Source organism: Megascapheus bottae, chromosome 7 (assembly GCF_031878675.1).
Source record: "Megascapheus bottae isolate mThoBot1 chromosome 7, mThoBot2.hap1, whole genome shotgun sequence".
NCBI classification, from domain to species: Eukaryota; Metazoa; Chordata; class Mammalia; order Rodentia; family Geomyidae; genus Megascapheus; species Megascapheus bottae.
In genome coordinates this window covers 8,963,652-8,975,948 of record NC_143515.1, presented here as the reverse complement: position 1 = coordinate 8,975,948, position 12,297 = coordinate 8,963,652, and the positions used below count along the sequence as shown (strand labels likewise).

Genomic DNA, 12,297 nt, shown 5'->3' with positions numbered 1-12,297 from the left:
TTTCTCTAGAGGAGTAAGTAGGGGAATGGCTAGCAGTTCACCAGTGACTTGGTAAATGAGGCTGGCGAGGTGATTATCTGTCCAGCTGGCCATACCTTCTGCCCTTCCACAATTGCTCAGGCTTCTCTGGCAGACTGGATGAGCATGGCTGCCACCCTGGGAATACACCTGCAGCCCTTTGTAGAGCTGCTGTGTGTACCTCTCCCGCACGCTGCTTGCCTTGTGCTTCTGCAGCTTTTGGAGCCCCGGTGACCAGATGCTTCCCATTCTAGGTGGTCTACTATGTGTTTGCTGTCATTGGAATGGAAGTGTTCCATGGCAAAGTTCGATTCTTGGACCCAAATTTCACTACTCCTGATGCCTTGGTGTGTGGAAACCCAGCCCTCAAGGGCTCAGCATTTGCCCAAGACCGGTACTGCAGGAACAACTTCAATGATCTAGCCTCCTCTTTCATCTTGCTGATGGAGCTCACGGTGGTCAACCAGTGGCATGATATCCTTTCTGGGGCGGTGTGTCCACTGGGGGGCTGTCTGCTGACTGGGTGGGTGGGGCTTGCCAAAAGAACCTTCCAGGAGGATGATTGCGCCTTGGTATCTTTGAGCTTTTCTTGGAGGTCTGGATCCTTAGCCCTCCCACTCCTGGCCAGTGGCTTTGCCCTCGTGACTCACCAGGCTGCCAAACTGTATTTCGTCTTGTTCCACATTGTGGTCGTCATTCTCATCGTTAAGTGAGTGTCTTTCCGCCATCTTGGATATTTGGGGTTGTCTTCTTCAGAATGTCTAACTGGGGATACTTCTGTTCTCCCTGGTTCCATCTACTAAAGACAAAGCCACACGAAGGAGAGGCTCACTTCTGTTTCCATGTGTGTTCTTCAAAGCAGTACATGCCAGAGCTTCGCAAATGGTTAGAGTCCAAGGGAATCTGAGATCCTGGCTGGCCTCCCTTCCCTCAAGCTCAATCATTCCCCTAGTGGTCCAGCCTCTGCCTAAGTTCATCTATTTGCTGGGATGAGTCAGTGTTTCCTGCTCTGGTTATTAGTGCTTCCATGGGTAGAATGGCCCCCAGGGGATCTTGGAGCAATGGAATCTTGCCCTGTGATTGTCTTCTGGGTTGAGAATGTCCTGGTGATTGCAATAAGATGAGAATGCACCCCTGGTAGATTTCTCTTCATTCGTTCTGGTCTGTCCTTCCCTTTGCTGTGTTAGAGCTGAGTATTTGCGAGGGTCAGCGGTATCTTATCCCTCAGCTATAACTTTTGACTCCAACTGCTTGGTTCCTGTGCCATCTGGATTCGCGTCCTGTGATGACTGTGATTTTCTCCCCATAGGCGTTCTAGTAGTCAGATCCATCTTAGAACCAGAGGTCTCCATTCTTGGGGTGATTACTCAGTATGAGTTTCCCCCTTGTCACAATAAGGCTTGTCTGTGTATTGTCTCAGTATTTTCATAGCATTCATCTTGGAGGCCTTCTTTGTGGCATATTCATTAGAGAAAAGTGAGATAGAGACGGCCATCGAGAAGAAGATTCAAGAGCTTGGAGTGGGAATCCAAGAGTGAGTAGCCTGCTTCCCTTGATGACTCAGCCTTCAGCTCAGGAAGCTCTGTTTAACCTGGCCCTGCCCCATGCATCCAGCCTGCTCCAGGCTTCTCAGGATGTAGCTTGTGCCCTGGAGGCCTCCAGACCGTGAGCACTTGGGACTGGGGGATGAGGGCCCCTGGCCAGCGCCCTGATTGCCTGATCATGGCCTCTCTTTCTCCTTGGAGAGATGACACGCCAGATGGAACGCTCACCAACAGTGTGGACGCCAATGACTGCAGCCTCAGTGGAGGCGATGGAGACAGCAGAAGGCAGGCCTTGAAAGGACTATACTGCAGAATTGCGTCAAAAAGTAAGCTGCCACTCAGTGCCACCCTAGCCCTGACCTTTCTTCAATCTCCCTGCTCCTGGCAGCCAGTGAGATGCAGATATGAATGTAGTCAGAATGGAGACAATGCAGGCCTTCAGTGTCTTCCCATTGGTCAGTGGTGAAGACTTGAATGTGCTGTGCTTCGAGTCTTAGCCTTTCCTCCCTCCCGCCCAGCCACCACACTGGATGCTTCTCAGCTGAGAGACCAGGACTCCCCAAGAGGGCTGGCTGCTCTGCTCCGTGCTGCTCCTCCTCTGCTTTCCTCAGTCTCTGTTCCTTCATAGCTCAGAGACTATTTTGGTCCCAATTTGTGTACTTGCAGACACACAGCTCCATGGTTTTTGGCTTGTGCTAGTCCTAGAGCTTGAACTCAGGGCCTGAGTACTGTCCTTGGGCTTTCTCAAGGCTAGAACTCTACCACTGGAGCCACAGCAGCACTTCCAGCTTTTTTTGTGTATGTGGTATCAAGGAATCGAACCCAGGGCTTCATGCACTCTAACACTAGGCCACACTCCTGACCCTGCAAGTCAGTTTCGAAATGATCTTTGAGGGTCCAACAATGGACCTTCTCCAGTCATTTTTTTTTTTTTTTTGTCTTGTCTGTCGTGGGGCTTGACCTCTGGGCCTGAGTTCAGTCCCTGAGCTTTTCAGGTTAAGGCTAGCATTCTACTACTTTGAGCCGCAGTGTCCCTTCTGGTTGTCTGGTGGTTAACTGGAGCTAAGCGTGTCATGGACTTTCAAGCTTGGGCTGGTTTTGAACCATGATCCTCAGATCTTCCTGAGTTGCAAGGATTACCCGTGTGAGCCACCGGTGCCTAGCTCCTTCTCAAATCTTTAACGACTTAATGATTGGCTGAGTAATCCTCCCCCTCTCATGCCCCCTCCCCCCAACCAGCTTGATTTCAGCTAAGGCTTTGGCCCAGATACTCAGATGAGCTGAGACTGAGAGTGGATATGCAGCCATAGAGACTGGCTATCCTCCCTCCCTCTCTCCCTCTCTCTCTCCCTCCCTTCCATGGTGATTAGGGCTTTCTTGGCCTCCTGGGTGTCAGTGGCAGGAGATTCTACATGATCTCATTGGCACAGATGAGTAATGCTTCCATGTTATTGTAGCCTTCTTCTCAGACAGGATTCGATCCCAATTCTTGGTGTTTCGTCTTCAACCCAGGGCCATGCTTTTGAGGAGAGTCTTGCTACCAGGCAGCTTTTACATGTCTTTCTCCCTTCTCCTAGAGTACAGAACTGTGGATGCCTTGCTACAGCGGATGTTTGAGTCTGAAATTGCTCCTGATGATGAAGGCCCATCCCTAAATGAGATTCTGAGTTTCTCACCCAGAGACATATATCCCAGGAATCCTAACTTTGAAAACAGTGCATGATGGGAGGCTTGCGGGGATTCACAGCTGGAACTTGAGCCACATCCATTTTCCCATACGCCAGCTGGTGATGAGCTGCCCAGCCAGCTTGCTTGATATGTGGATAAGCCGATGAATTGGCTTCACTTGTTCTGAGAGGTTGGCCGAGTGGTGTGTGGAGTTGTCCTTAGTGTGTCCTGCCTGGGGCCACTCATGGGTCTGATCATGAAAGTAAATACAAGAAAATAGACATACAAAAACAGTGCCTGATCTGTCCTTATCTGAATGGGACCTTTCTCCAGTGGGTATATAAAAGCTTTTCATTTATTTTTATATGAATTTTTGCTATTCCATTAAACTAATACTGTGTCAAACAAATGAACTATGAGTAATTTGTAGTTTTTTAATGTGGTGCTTATTCAAAATATGAATGTGAAAATATAAATGTCACAGAGCTTTTTTTTTTTTTTTTTGCCAGTCCTGGGCTTGAGCTCAGAGCCTGAGTACTGTCCTTGGACTTTCTCAAGGTAAGAGCTCAACCATTTGAGCCTCAGCATCAGTTCCAGCTTTTTTCCTATGTATGTGGTAACGAGGAATCAAACCTGGGTCTTTGTGCATGCTAGGCAAGCACTCTACCACTAGGCTAAACTCCCGGCCCATTCTCAGAGCATCTTTAATTTAAAATGTAGTTACCATTACAGCACAATTTTGAGTAAGTCACTCTGTAAGAACACTTTTCCTAGCTGCAAATTAAGACTAGTGACATGCTCCTTTAAGAACTTAAGTGAGGTTTATTTATCTGAGAAAATTTTTTGTTGAAGCACAGATAACATGGAATTGACCATCTTGGTCATTTTGAAGTTGGAGTGCAATAGTGATATTACTCTTATAGTCAGATTTCTGTCACTGTAACAAAATACCCGAGACAACGTATTAAAAAGTTTATTTTGACCCAATGTTAACTTGGCACTGATTCTCTGGCTTGTGACAAATCAGCACAGTGTGATGGCGTGCATGGATGAACAAGCTGCTCACCTGCGATGGAAACAAGAGATGGGGGCAGAAACCAAGGTCCCGATATCCCCTCAAGACCATGTGCCCAATGGCCTAACTTCCTTCCTTTAGAGTCTACCTCCTAAAGCCACCAACCCCTCCCAATAGCATTGAGGCAGGATAGACTAGGGAAAGTGAGTAATATTAAACAGCTGCCAGGAATTAAAAAACATAAAACTTAAGCTTAAAGCAAATATTCACCTATCTACATCCCTTAAACATAAGGGACCAAAGTCATTTTAGAGGAAAGTGAGGTAGGAGAAATGAAGGAAAATAGGGCCTGATGAAAGCAGCTTAGAAACATGTTGAAGAACCTTACCTCAAGAATTAGCATCTGGGCCGGGAGTTGGCCTAGTGGTAGAGTGCTTGCCTAGCATGCACGAATACCCGGGTTCGATTCCTCAGTACCACATACGTAGAAAAAAGTTGGAAGTGGTGCTGAGGCTCAAGTGATAGAGTGCTAGCCTTGAGAAAGTCCAAAGACAGTGCTCAGGCCCTGAGCCCAAACCCAAGACTGGCAAAAAAAAAAAAAAAAAAAGAATTAGCATCTGATCAGCCTAATGCAATCCTTCCTGAGAGAGGCATACCTCACCTCGAGAGCTAACATCTATTTGGTGGCAGGATGCATCCCTTCCTGAGAGAAATGCTTCCCTTCCCACAAATTAAAGGGTGGACCCCAAACATAACCAACAATAATGTCAAACAAGAGCCAGGGACTTAGAAAGTATAACACCACCAAGAGTAATTGAGAGCAAAAACCACCTATCCATATAACTTTAAGTCAGATCCCCCTGCCTTAAGACCCGTGTCTCTCCCTTTGAGAGCAGTCTATTACAGTATGCCTCTGAGTGTCTGCTTGCCTGCCTGCTTACTTAATAAAGTTCTGCAACGTTTTTTTCTTCCCTCTCTCCCTTCCTCCTTCTCTTCCTTCCTTTCTTCCTCCCTCCCTCCTTGATTTTCCATTATGGCTTGTCCATAAATTCCTATTCTGTGATCAAAGTCAAGGACCCTAAGTGAAGAGTCCTCACCTGCATCTGGTGACAGCTTCACAGGCCTGTAGCTAAGCCTTCAACACTAGAGTCTTTGGGATACACTCACCTAAATGATACACACTCACACTGTCACATACAACTTCATTCCCTGTCCAGGATCCTGGCAACCACCATTCTACCTTCTATCTCTGTGGATTTGGTAGGAATGGATTTTGCAGCTCTCTGAAGTCTCCAGAGTCTTCAACTACTCTTCTTGTGCTTTGTCACAGGCCCTGCCTTCATCAGGAGAATCAGCAGGAGTCTGTTTCCATGACCAAAGTCTCTGATTGCAGTGGGAGCCAAGCCAGGTGTCATTTGTCAGGATGACAATTGAGGCAGGCTTCCGAGAGCCAGAGCAAGCCAAATGCCTCCAGGCATAGAATCTAGAAGCAGCCTGTTGGTGTCACACCCCACTTCCTCACTGGCCACATTATGGAGCTTCCCTGGGTCCATTTCCTCACCCATAGATTTGGGACAGTTGTGGCTCCTGCCCAAGTCTGTGAAGACAGCGGGAAGACAGGATGGTGTAATGCTATTGCCTGCGCATGAGCAGTGCCTGCCTCATCTCAAGTTGCAATTCTCACTTTAAAATATCATCCAGCAGTGGGATCCACAGCAATAACATCCCACTGCTAAGAGGACTGTCAGGAACTGGGGCCTGGCTGGGCCTCTGATGTGGCTGAGGAATTCTGCCATTCTTCTAGATCTCTACTTCTTTTTTTTTTTTTTTGCCAGTCCTGGGCTTGGGCTCAGGGCCTGAGCACTGTCCTTGGACTTTCTCAAGGCTTAGCATTCTACCACTTGAGCCTCAGCACCACTTCCGGCTTTTTTCTATGTATGTGGTACCGAGGAATCGAAGCCGGGTCTTTGTGCATGCTAGGCAAGCACTCTACCACTAGGCCAAACTCCCGGCCCTCTCTACTTCTTTTAGACGTTTGTAAAGTTGTTATACCCTGTGTGTGGAACTGCAACTCAAAATTGAAGATGATATATATTGGCCATTTCTGTGGTTTAGTTACTACATAGTGAATTGTCATTTATATAAAATTGTGACATAAGTCAGAAGTTACTCTTAGCTGGGCATTGATACCCATGCCTGTAATCCTGGCTACTCAGAAACCTGAGACCTAGTGGACATTAGGTAGAAAAGTCTAACAGACTCCATCTCCAATTAACCAGTTAAATGCTAGACTAGAGGTATGGTTTACAAGCAGAGGCCCTGAATGTAAGGTGTGGTGCGTGCGTGTGCACACACACTTTACTACTTTCCATCTTTCATTTTCCTACTCAATCTGATACCTTCTTTTCCAATAATCAATTTCTATTCTTCTGAAACTAAATGGATCACTCGCAATTGTATATCATGTATATAACAAGTTATTGTTGCGTTTTTTTTTTTTCCTGTGGGTCATGGGGCTTGAACTCTGGGCCTGGGTGTTGTCCCTGAGCTCTTCAGCTCAAGGCTACCACCCTACCCCTTGAGCCTGAGCCCCACTTCCTGGTTTTTTAGTGGCTAATCGGAAATAAGAGTCTCACATTCTTTAGTGTCTGGGCTGGCTTTGAACCGTGAACCTCAGATCTCAGCCTCCTGAATAGCTAGGATTACAGGCATGAACCACCTCGCCCAGCATTTTTAACTGGATGCCATGATCCAGTAATAGCAGATGGGATGCTGTGGACACAGGAGATGTAATCGGCTAGAGGTGTCTACTTCTAAGAATGCAGCCCGGCAAAGCTGCCATCTGTGAATTGGTGTGTGATGATGCAGCACCCTTATTTTCTTCGTTTCCTTTGAAAACAGCCTGTTTTCAGAAAGAAAAAAGAATTCCATAGATGTGGCTCTTCTTGGTGGCACTGGAGTTTGAATTCAAGAGTTTTGTATGTGCTAGGCAGGTTCTCTACCACGGAGCTATGCCTCTGGCCCTGGCCTTGCTTATGAAAACTTGGCTGTTTAAACATTTAAGCATGAATATAGACTTATTCACCCGATGAGGTCTGAACCTGGACTATCTTACCTGCCTGAGTGTGTAACCAGAACTGGCACACACACACACAAAACCAACCCCACCAAAAACAAACAACTTCCCCCTCAAAAAACATTAGTCATAAACATCAAAACTAGTAGTTAAAAAAACCAAACTAGATCTTTGTCTTTTCACTTACAGATGATTTTTTTTTTTTTTATTGGGGGAGAGGGGTCGGTCATGGGACTCGAACTCTGGGCCTAGGCACTGTCCCTAAGCTCTTCAACTCAAGGATATTGCCCTACCCCTTGAGCCACAGCACCACTTCTGGTTTCCTGGTGATTAAGAGTCTCATGGAGTTTTTAATGCCGGGCTTGAACCATGATCCTCAGATCTCAGCTTCTTGAGTAGGCATGAGCCATCACGCTCAGCTAACAATGTGAGTTTTTAGCTGACAAATTGACAAGGGTCAAAGAGCCTGCCTCATGCTGCCAGTGAGGTGGGAATGAAGGCTTTCTAGATGCCGATATGACCACCCATGCACAGTTGCAGAAACTGACTCAAGACTTGAAATGTACTCATTTGACCCAACAATTTGCTCCCAGAAATACCATAATTAAAAAGATATATCTCAATTAAATGTAGCCAGCTAGTGGCTCAAACCTGGCATCAAACCTGGCCACTCAGGAAGCTGACACTGGGAGGGTGGTGGTGCAGTTACGCTTTCCATAACTCATGAGTTGTGTAAAAAAACAACATATGGAACTAGACACAGAATGTTTTTGGAGATTCACAAAAGTGGGTCATGGTGGCTGAGAACACTGTAGAAGGAAGTTATTCCCCTTACACTCCTGGGTTATGGATGGCTTCAGATGTTTTCAGAAAGGCCTGTGCAGCTGAAGGGCCCTTCCAGCTTTAAAGTCAACAAAAGCAGCAGTGTACCTGTATAGCAATATGAAGGCCCTGAATTTAAAACCCCAATACTATTTTTTTACACAGACATAAAACCTTAACTTTGTCTTAAGCTATATCCTTTTACACAAACATAAAATCTTAACTTTGTCTTAAGTTTTGTGTATTTTTACATGGACAAAAACCCTTAAGTTTGGAAGGGACAAAGTCATGTTGGCCCAATTTTGACTTAAAAAGGTTAGTGTTTGTAACGTGTTTTCTTGGGAAGGCTCACATGCACTGTCATGAATGCCTACATGACTGGAACAGAGCCATCATTCAGCTGTCTTGCAGGAATCTCCCACTGTGTCTATTTTGTTGGCGCATTTGTTACAAGTAAGTCACATGATCTATTTTATTTTCTCTATTTTATTTGTAAAAAACACATAAATAATCAATGTGAAAATATAATCAGGTTTGAAGCGAGAGGTCGGTATTTACAAAGTCACTTCCGGAGGGTCTCCACCTCTGCATTTCACTTTCTCAAACGCTTATATTCCAAGAGCAGCACAATTAGCCTGTTGCGCAGGGTCCGGATCTTGTTTGAATAGTGCTGTTGGAACAGGTTCATCAGTTTCTGCCTTAACAAATCCAAAGATGGGAGATGGTCACAGTCTGGTACATTCAACATGGTGTGGAAAAACTCCTCCCACATCTCCAGATGAGGAAGCCTAGAAAGACAAAGCATCAACAGTGGATAAAACACAGCCTTCAAACACACAACATGCTCATATATCTGACTCCTGTGGGCTTGGATGGTTAAGAGGGCAATTCTCACTTAAATAGAGAATGGTACAGTTCTCAACCTATAATCTTAGTTACTTGGGAGCAGAGATTGAGGGGTGGTGCTTGAGGATGGACCAGACATAATGAAGTAAGTTTATGCGACTCTATGTCAACCAATGGCCTGCCTCTGTCATTCCCAGCAATGACATGGGGAAGCCCAAGTCGAAGACTCAAAGCTATCAAGTGAGACCAATCTCAAAAATACCTAAGGCAAAAAGGGGGCTGGGGATGATAAGAGAGAGTGCCTGCCTGGCAAGCACAATACCCTGAGTTCCCAGTAATCCAAAGATGGAAGCACTGAATGGATCATAAACAAGAAAAATGTAAGATCTAACCAAATTTCCACACACATCTTGTTTGAAAAACATGGCTGAAAAGCCTTTGGCTTGCTGTGAATAGCACAGAAGAGTCAGCATGTGATAATGTAAGTGGTGAGAGCTTATCTGTGGGCCAGGATCAGGCAGATAGCAGATAGGCTGTACTACCCTGAGAGGGATCAGGCTTTTGAGTTCCAGCCACTGCAAAGCTTCAGGCCTTGGGGAGAAGCCTCTGGGGAAAAAGAAGCACACTGATACTGGACTCCAGAGTCTGGTCACTGGGCCTGTGGAGCGGAGGCTTTCCCTTCACTGGTGCCAGAGACTTCTGCACAACCATCTGGTCCTCCCATATGAGCAAGAGAAAGAATGCAGGAAGAATGAATGCTCTACTTGATGACTCATTATGTAGGATTAAACATAAGTAGTTTTAGTCTTTCTACAGAGATTGAATCCTATCTATGTAAGGCATATGATATTTCATAAAATTATCACCAACTTCTTTTTCTTCTTCAGTTTTGGAAGATGGTAGAGAGTGAGGAGAATCTAATTTTTTGTTTTTGTTTTCTTTTTTTAAAGGAGTACCAACATGTAAACTTCCAAGCAGCTGTATGAGTGCACTTTTCTTTAGAAGTTTTTATAGCTCAAAGAAGTTAGAAACTCACATAGACCCAACATGCACCAGTAGGGCATTTACAAGGTGCTACTCTGGAGAGCCACCCACACAGAGAGGATGAACTCCAGACAGATCATTAGCCTTCGTGCAATTTTGTAGATCAGACCAAACTTCGAGAACTAAAGTCACACAAGGACTTTAGCTACAAACACTCACAAATGTCCTATAAATGAAAGCGGTTTCTTCCTACTATATAATTTTCAAAGCATCCCCATCATTTCCTCTACTTCTCATAAAAAACATTTGAGGAAGGATCTGCATTATTCCCATTTACTGAGACAAGAAAACACGTGAGAAAACCCTGAGGCCCACTGACATTAGGGGAGCCCTCCCTCCCACAGAGAAACTCTGGAGTCCGCACCATCCACCAGGCAGCTGGCAATTCAGTGATGCCATGCAGCACTGGCCATCCCTCTGGCCCTTCCTATGTGGTGCTGTGGATGGAACCCAGGGCCTTTTGCATGATAACTGAGCTCTAGCCCCAGCCCTTGGCTGTTCCACTTTTACATGTGGGGAAACAGGAGTGGTGGCACCATGTGCTCTTTTACTGTCTAATGTCAGCATACTACCTAAGACACAGGTGCTACCTTTCCTCCTAGAACCCACCATTCTGCTATGTTTATTCTCTTCATTGTCACCTTAATGCCATTCCTCACCTTCTAAAAAGACCATCAGGCTTCCAGACACCTCCTACATTTTTCACTCTCATGTAAGTGCCAAAGAGCATGCAGTATACTGTTGCAGCCACTCCAAAGTAATCAATCTGTGGAGAAAACATAGGTGCCTGTCACTCAATAGTAATTAGCACATGAGCCTATAAAGATGTAACTTTAATATGGGTGCCAAGTTATATAATCATGGGGGGACTTTAAAGAATTCTCTGAAAGTTACTCAGATGCCTTATTGCCTGATTAGATCCTGCCTGAAGATTCCATGGGAGAACAACACTCTTGCCTCCCAGTGAAGCCCCTTAGACACCTCTGTACTTCTTGACCTAGTGTTCTTCTCAAGTCCTTTACTCAGTTTCATGTGGCAAATACAACAGTCTAATCCCTCAGCTTGGGAGTCCCAACTCCCTCCCCTGGATTCTGATGGTTACTTTCTGAGTTTCCAGGGCCTCTGGTTATAAATGTGTTTGTAATTGTAACTCTCCAACGTGGTCTAAGTCTGTCCCCCTCCAAGCCTGAATAGATGCTAGATTAGCCTGTGTGCAGCCGGAGGCCTCACTGTCAGTAATAGAGTAGAAACCAGACTCTCATCCTGGCCCCTTTTAACTATGACTCCTGAAAAGCCATAGTAGATTTCTAACGCTCTGGAAACTGAGTAGCAGATCTGTTAACCTAGCTTCTAACTTGTCATTTGTCCTAGTTTGTATTCTCTTCACTTGATGGCTAACACTGATGGGAACTGTGAAGCATTGCATTAGGATACCAGCGATCCATTTCTAGCAGTCTTTTGGTGGAGGACATCTATGATAGTCAGGTGAGCCTTCCTGCCTGTGAGAACACAAGATGTAGGTACCATTGGATCAATTCTGCCTTCAATTAGTAGGCTGTTAATCCTGGCCAAAAAGGAAACCAAGCTGCTCTCATCTACAATCAAGCTGGATTCTGAGAGTGCATCTGTTTCCTTTCTCTGATGACAGACTTGAGAAAGGTGTATTGTTCACGAGTAGTTCTGTCAGCCATAAGTTTGACTTTTCCTTCATCTGGTCTCCTTAAGACCAGTTTAAACTAAGTAGAACCCCAAATTCATTCTGAAAATATCTGATGAGAGACACAGAGGAACATGTTCTCAAAGCTTTTGTTTTACTACTCACATACCTGGTAGTTCCATGGCTTGTTACTGAGCATTTCTGTACACTGAAAACCAGAGGTTTCACACTTGGCTGTAAATGTAGTTCCTTTTGGAAAAAGTCTCATATCTATACTCTGACCCAGGTCAATAAGTGCCAAGCCAGCAGCTAAATCATCATCGTCATCCTGTTCCAAAAATCTAGATAAAATTAAAATAAGGGCCAAGATACATGAGCACCAATGGCAAAAGGTGGCTAGAGAAGTGTGGAGGAGGCCTGTTATAGCACACTTGCCTGTTTCCCAGGATGAAATTGTCTGGCTTAACATCTCCATGAATGATCTCACAGCTGTGAACTTGTTCAATCATGTGGAGCATTTTGACAGCGAAAGAGATGACGAGAGCCTGGGGCATCACTTTTTCAGGGGTATTTTTATAGAGGTTAATGGCATTCTAGAAACAATGCA

At 45.3% G+C, this 12,297-nt stretch overlaps 2 protein-coding genes across 2 annotated transcripts in view; one reads left to right on the top strand and one right to left on the bottom strand.

Moving 5' to 3' along the window:
• LOC150060259 (two pore channel protein 2-like) overlaps positions 1 to 3,660 on the top strand; it is a 49,155-nt gene extending 45,495 nt beyond the window's left edge. Inside the window, exons 15-19 of the mRNA XM_090336098.1 lie at positions 273 to 492; positions 637 to 727; positions 1,439 to 1,552; positions 1,764 to 1,888; positions 3,140 to 3,660. Coding sequence (XP_090192224.1) covers positions 273 to 492; positions 637 to 727; positions 1,439 to 1,552; positions 1,764 to 1,888; positions 3,140 to 3,285 — 696 coding nt within the window. The 3' untranslated portion in view covers positions 3,286 to 3,660. The remainder of the gene's footprint in view (positions 1 to 272; positions 493 to 636; positions 728 to 1,438; positions 1,553 to 1,763; positions 1,889 to 3,139) is intronic.
• Positions 3,661 to 8,632: 4,972 nt separating this feature from the next.
• The window catches only part of Bub1 (BUB1 mitotic checkpoint serine/threonine kinase), a 36,210-nt gene continuing 32,545 nt past the window's right edge, over positions 8,633 to 12,297 (bottom strand). The window contains exons 22-25 of the mRNA XM_090336389.1: positions 12,126 to 12,283; positions 11,860 to 12,031; positions 10,693 to 10,799; positions 8,633 to 8,931 (exon numbers count right to left, since the gene is read on the bottom strand). Of these exons, the coding sequence (XP_090192515.1) occupies positions 8,736 to 8,931; positions 10,693 to 10,799; positions 11,860 to 12,031; positions 12,126 to 12,283 (633 nt within the window). The 3' untranslated portion in view covers positions 8,633 to 8,735. The remainder of the gene's footprint in view (positions 8,932 to 10,692; positions 10,800 to 11,859; positions 12,032 to 12,125; positions 12,284 to 12,297) is intronic.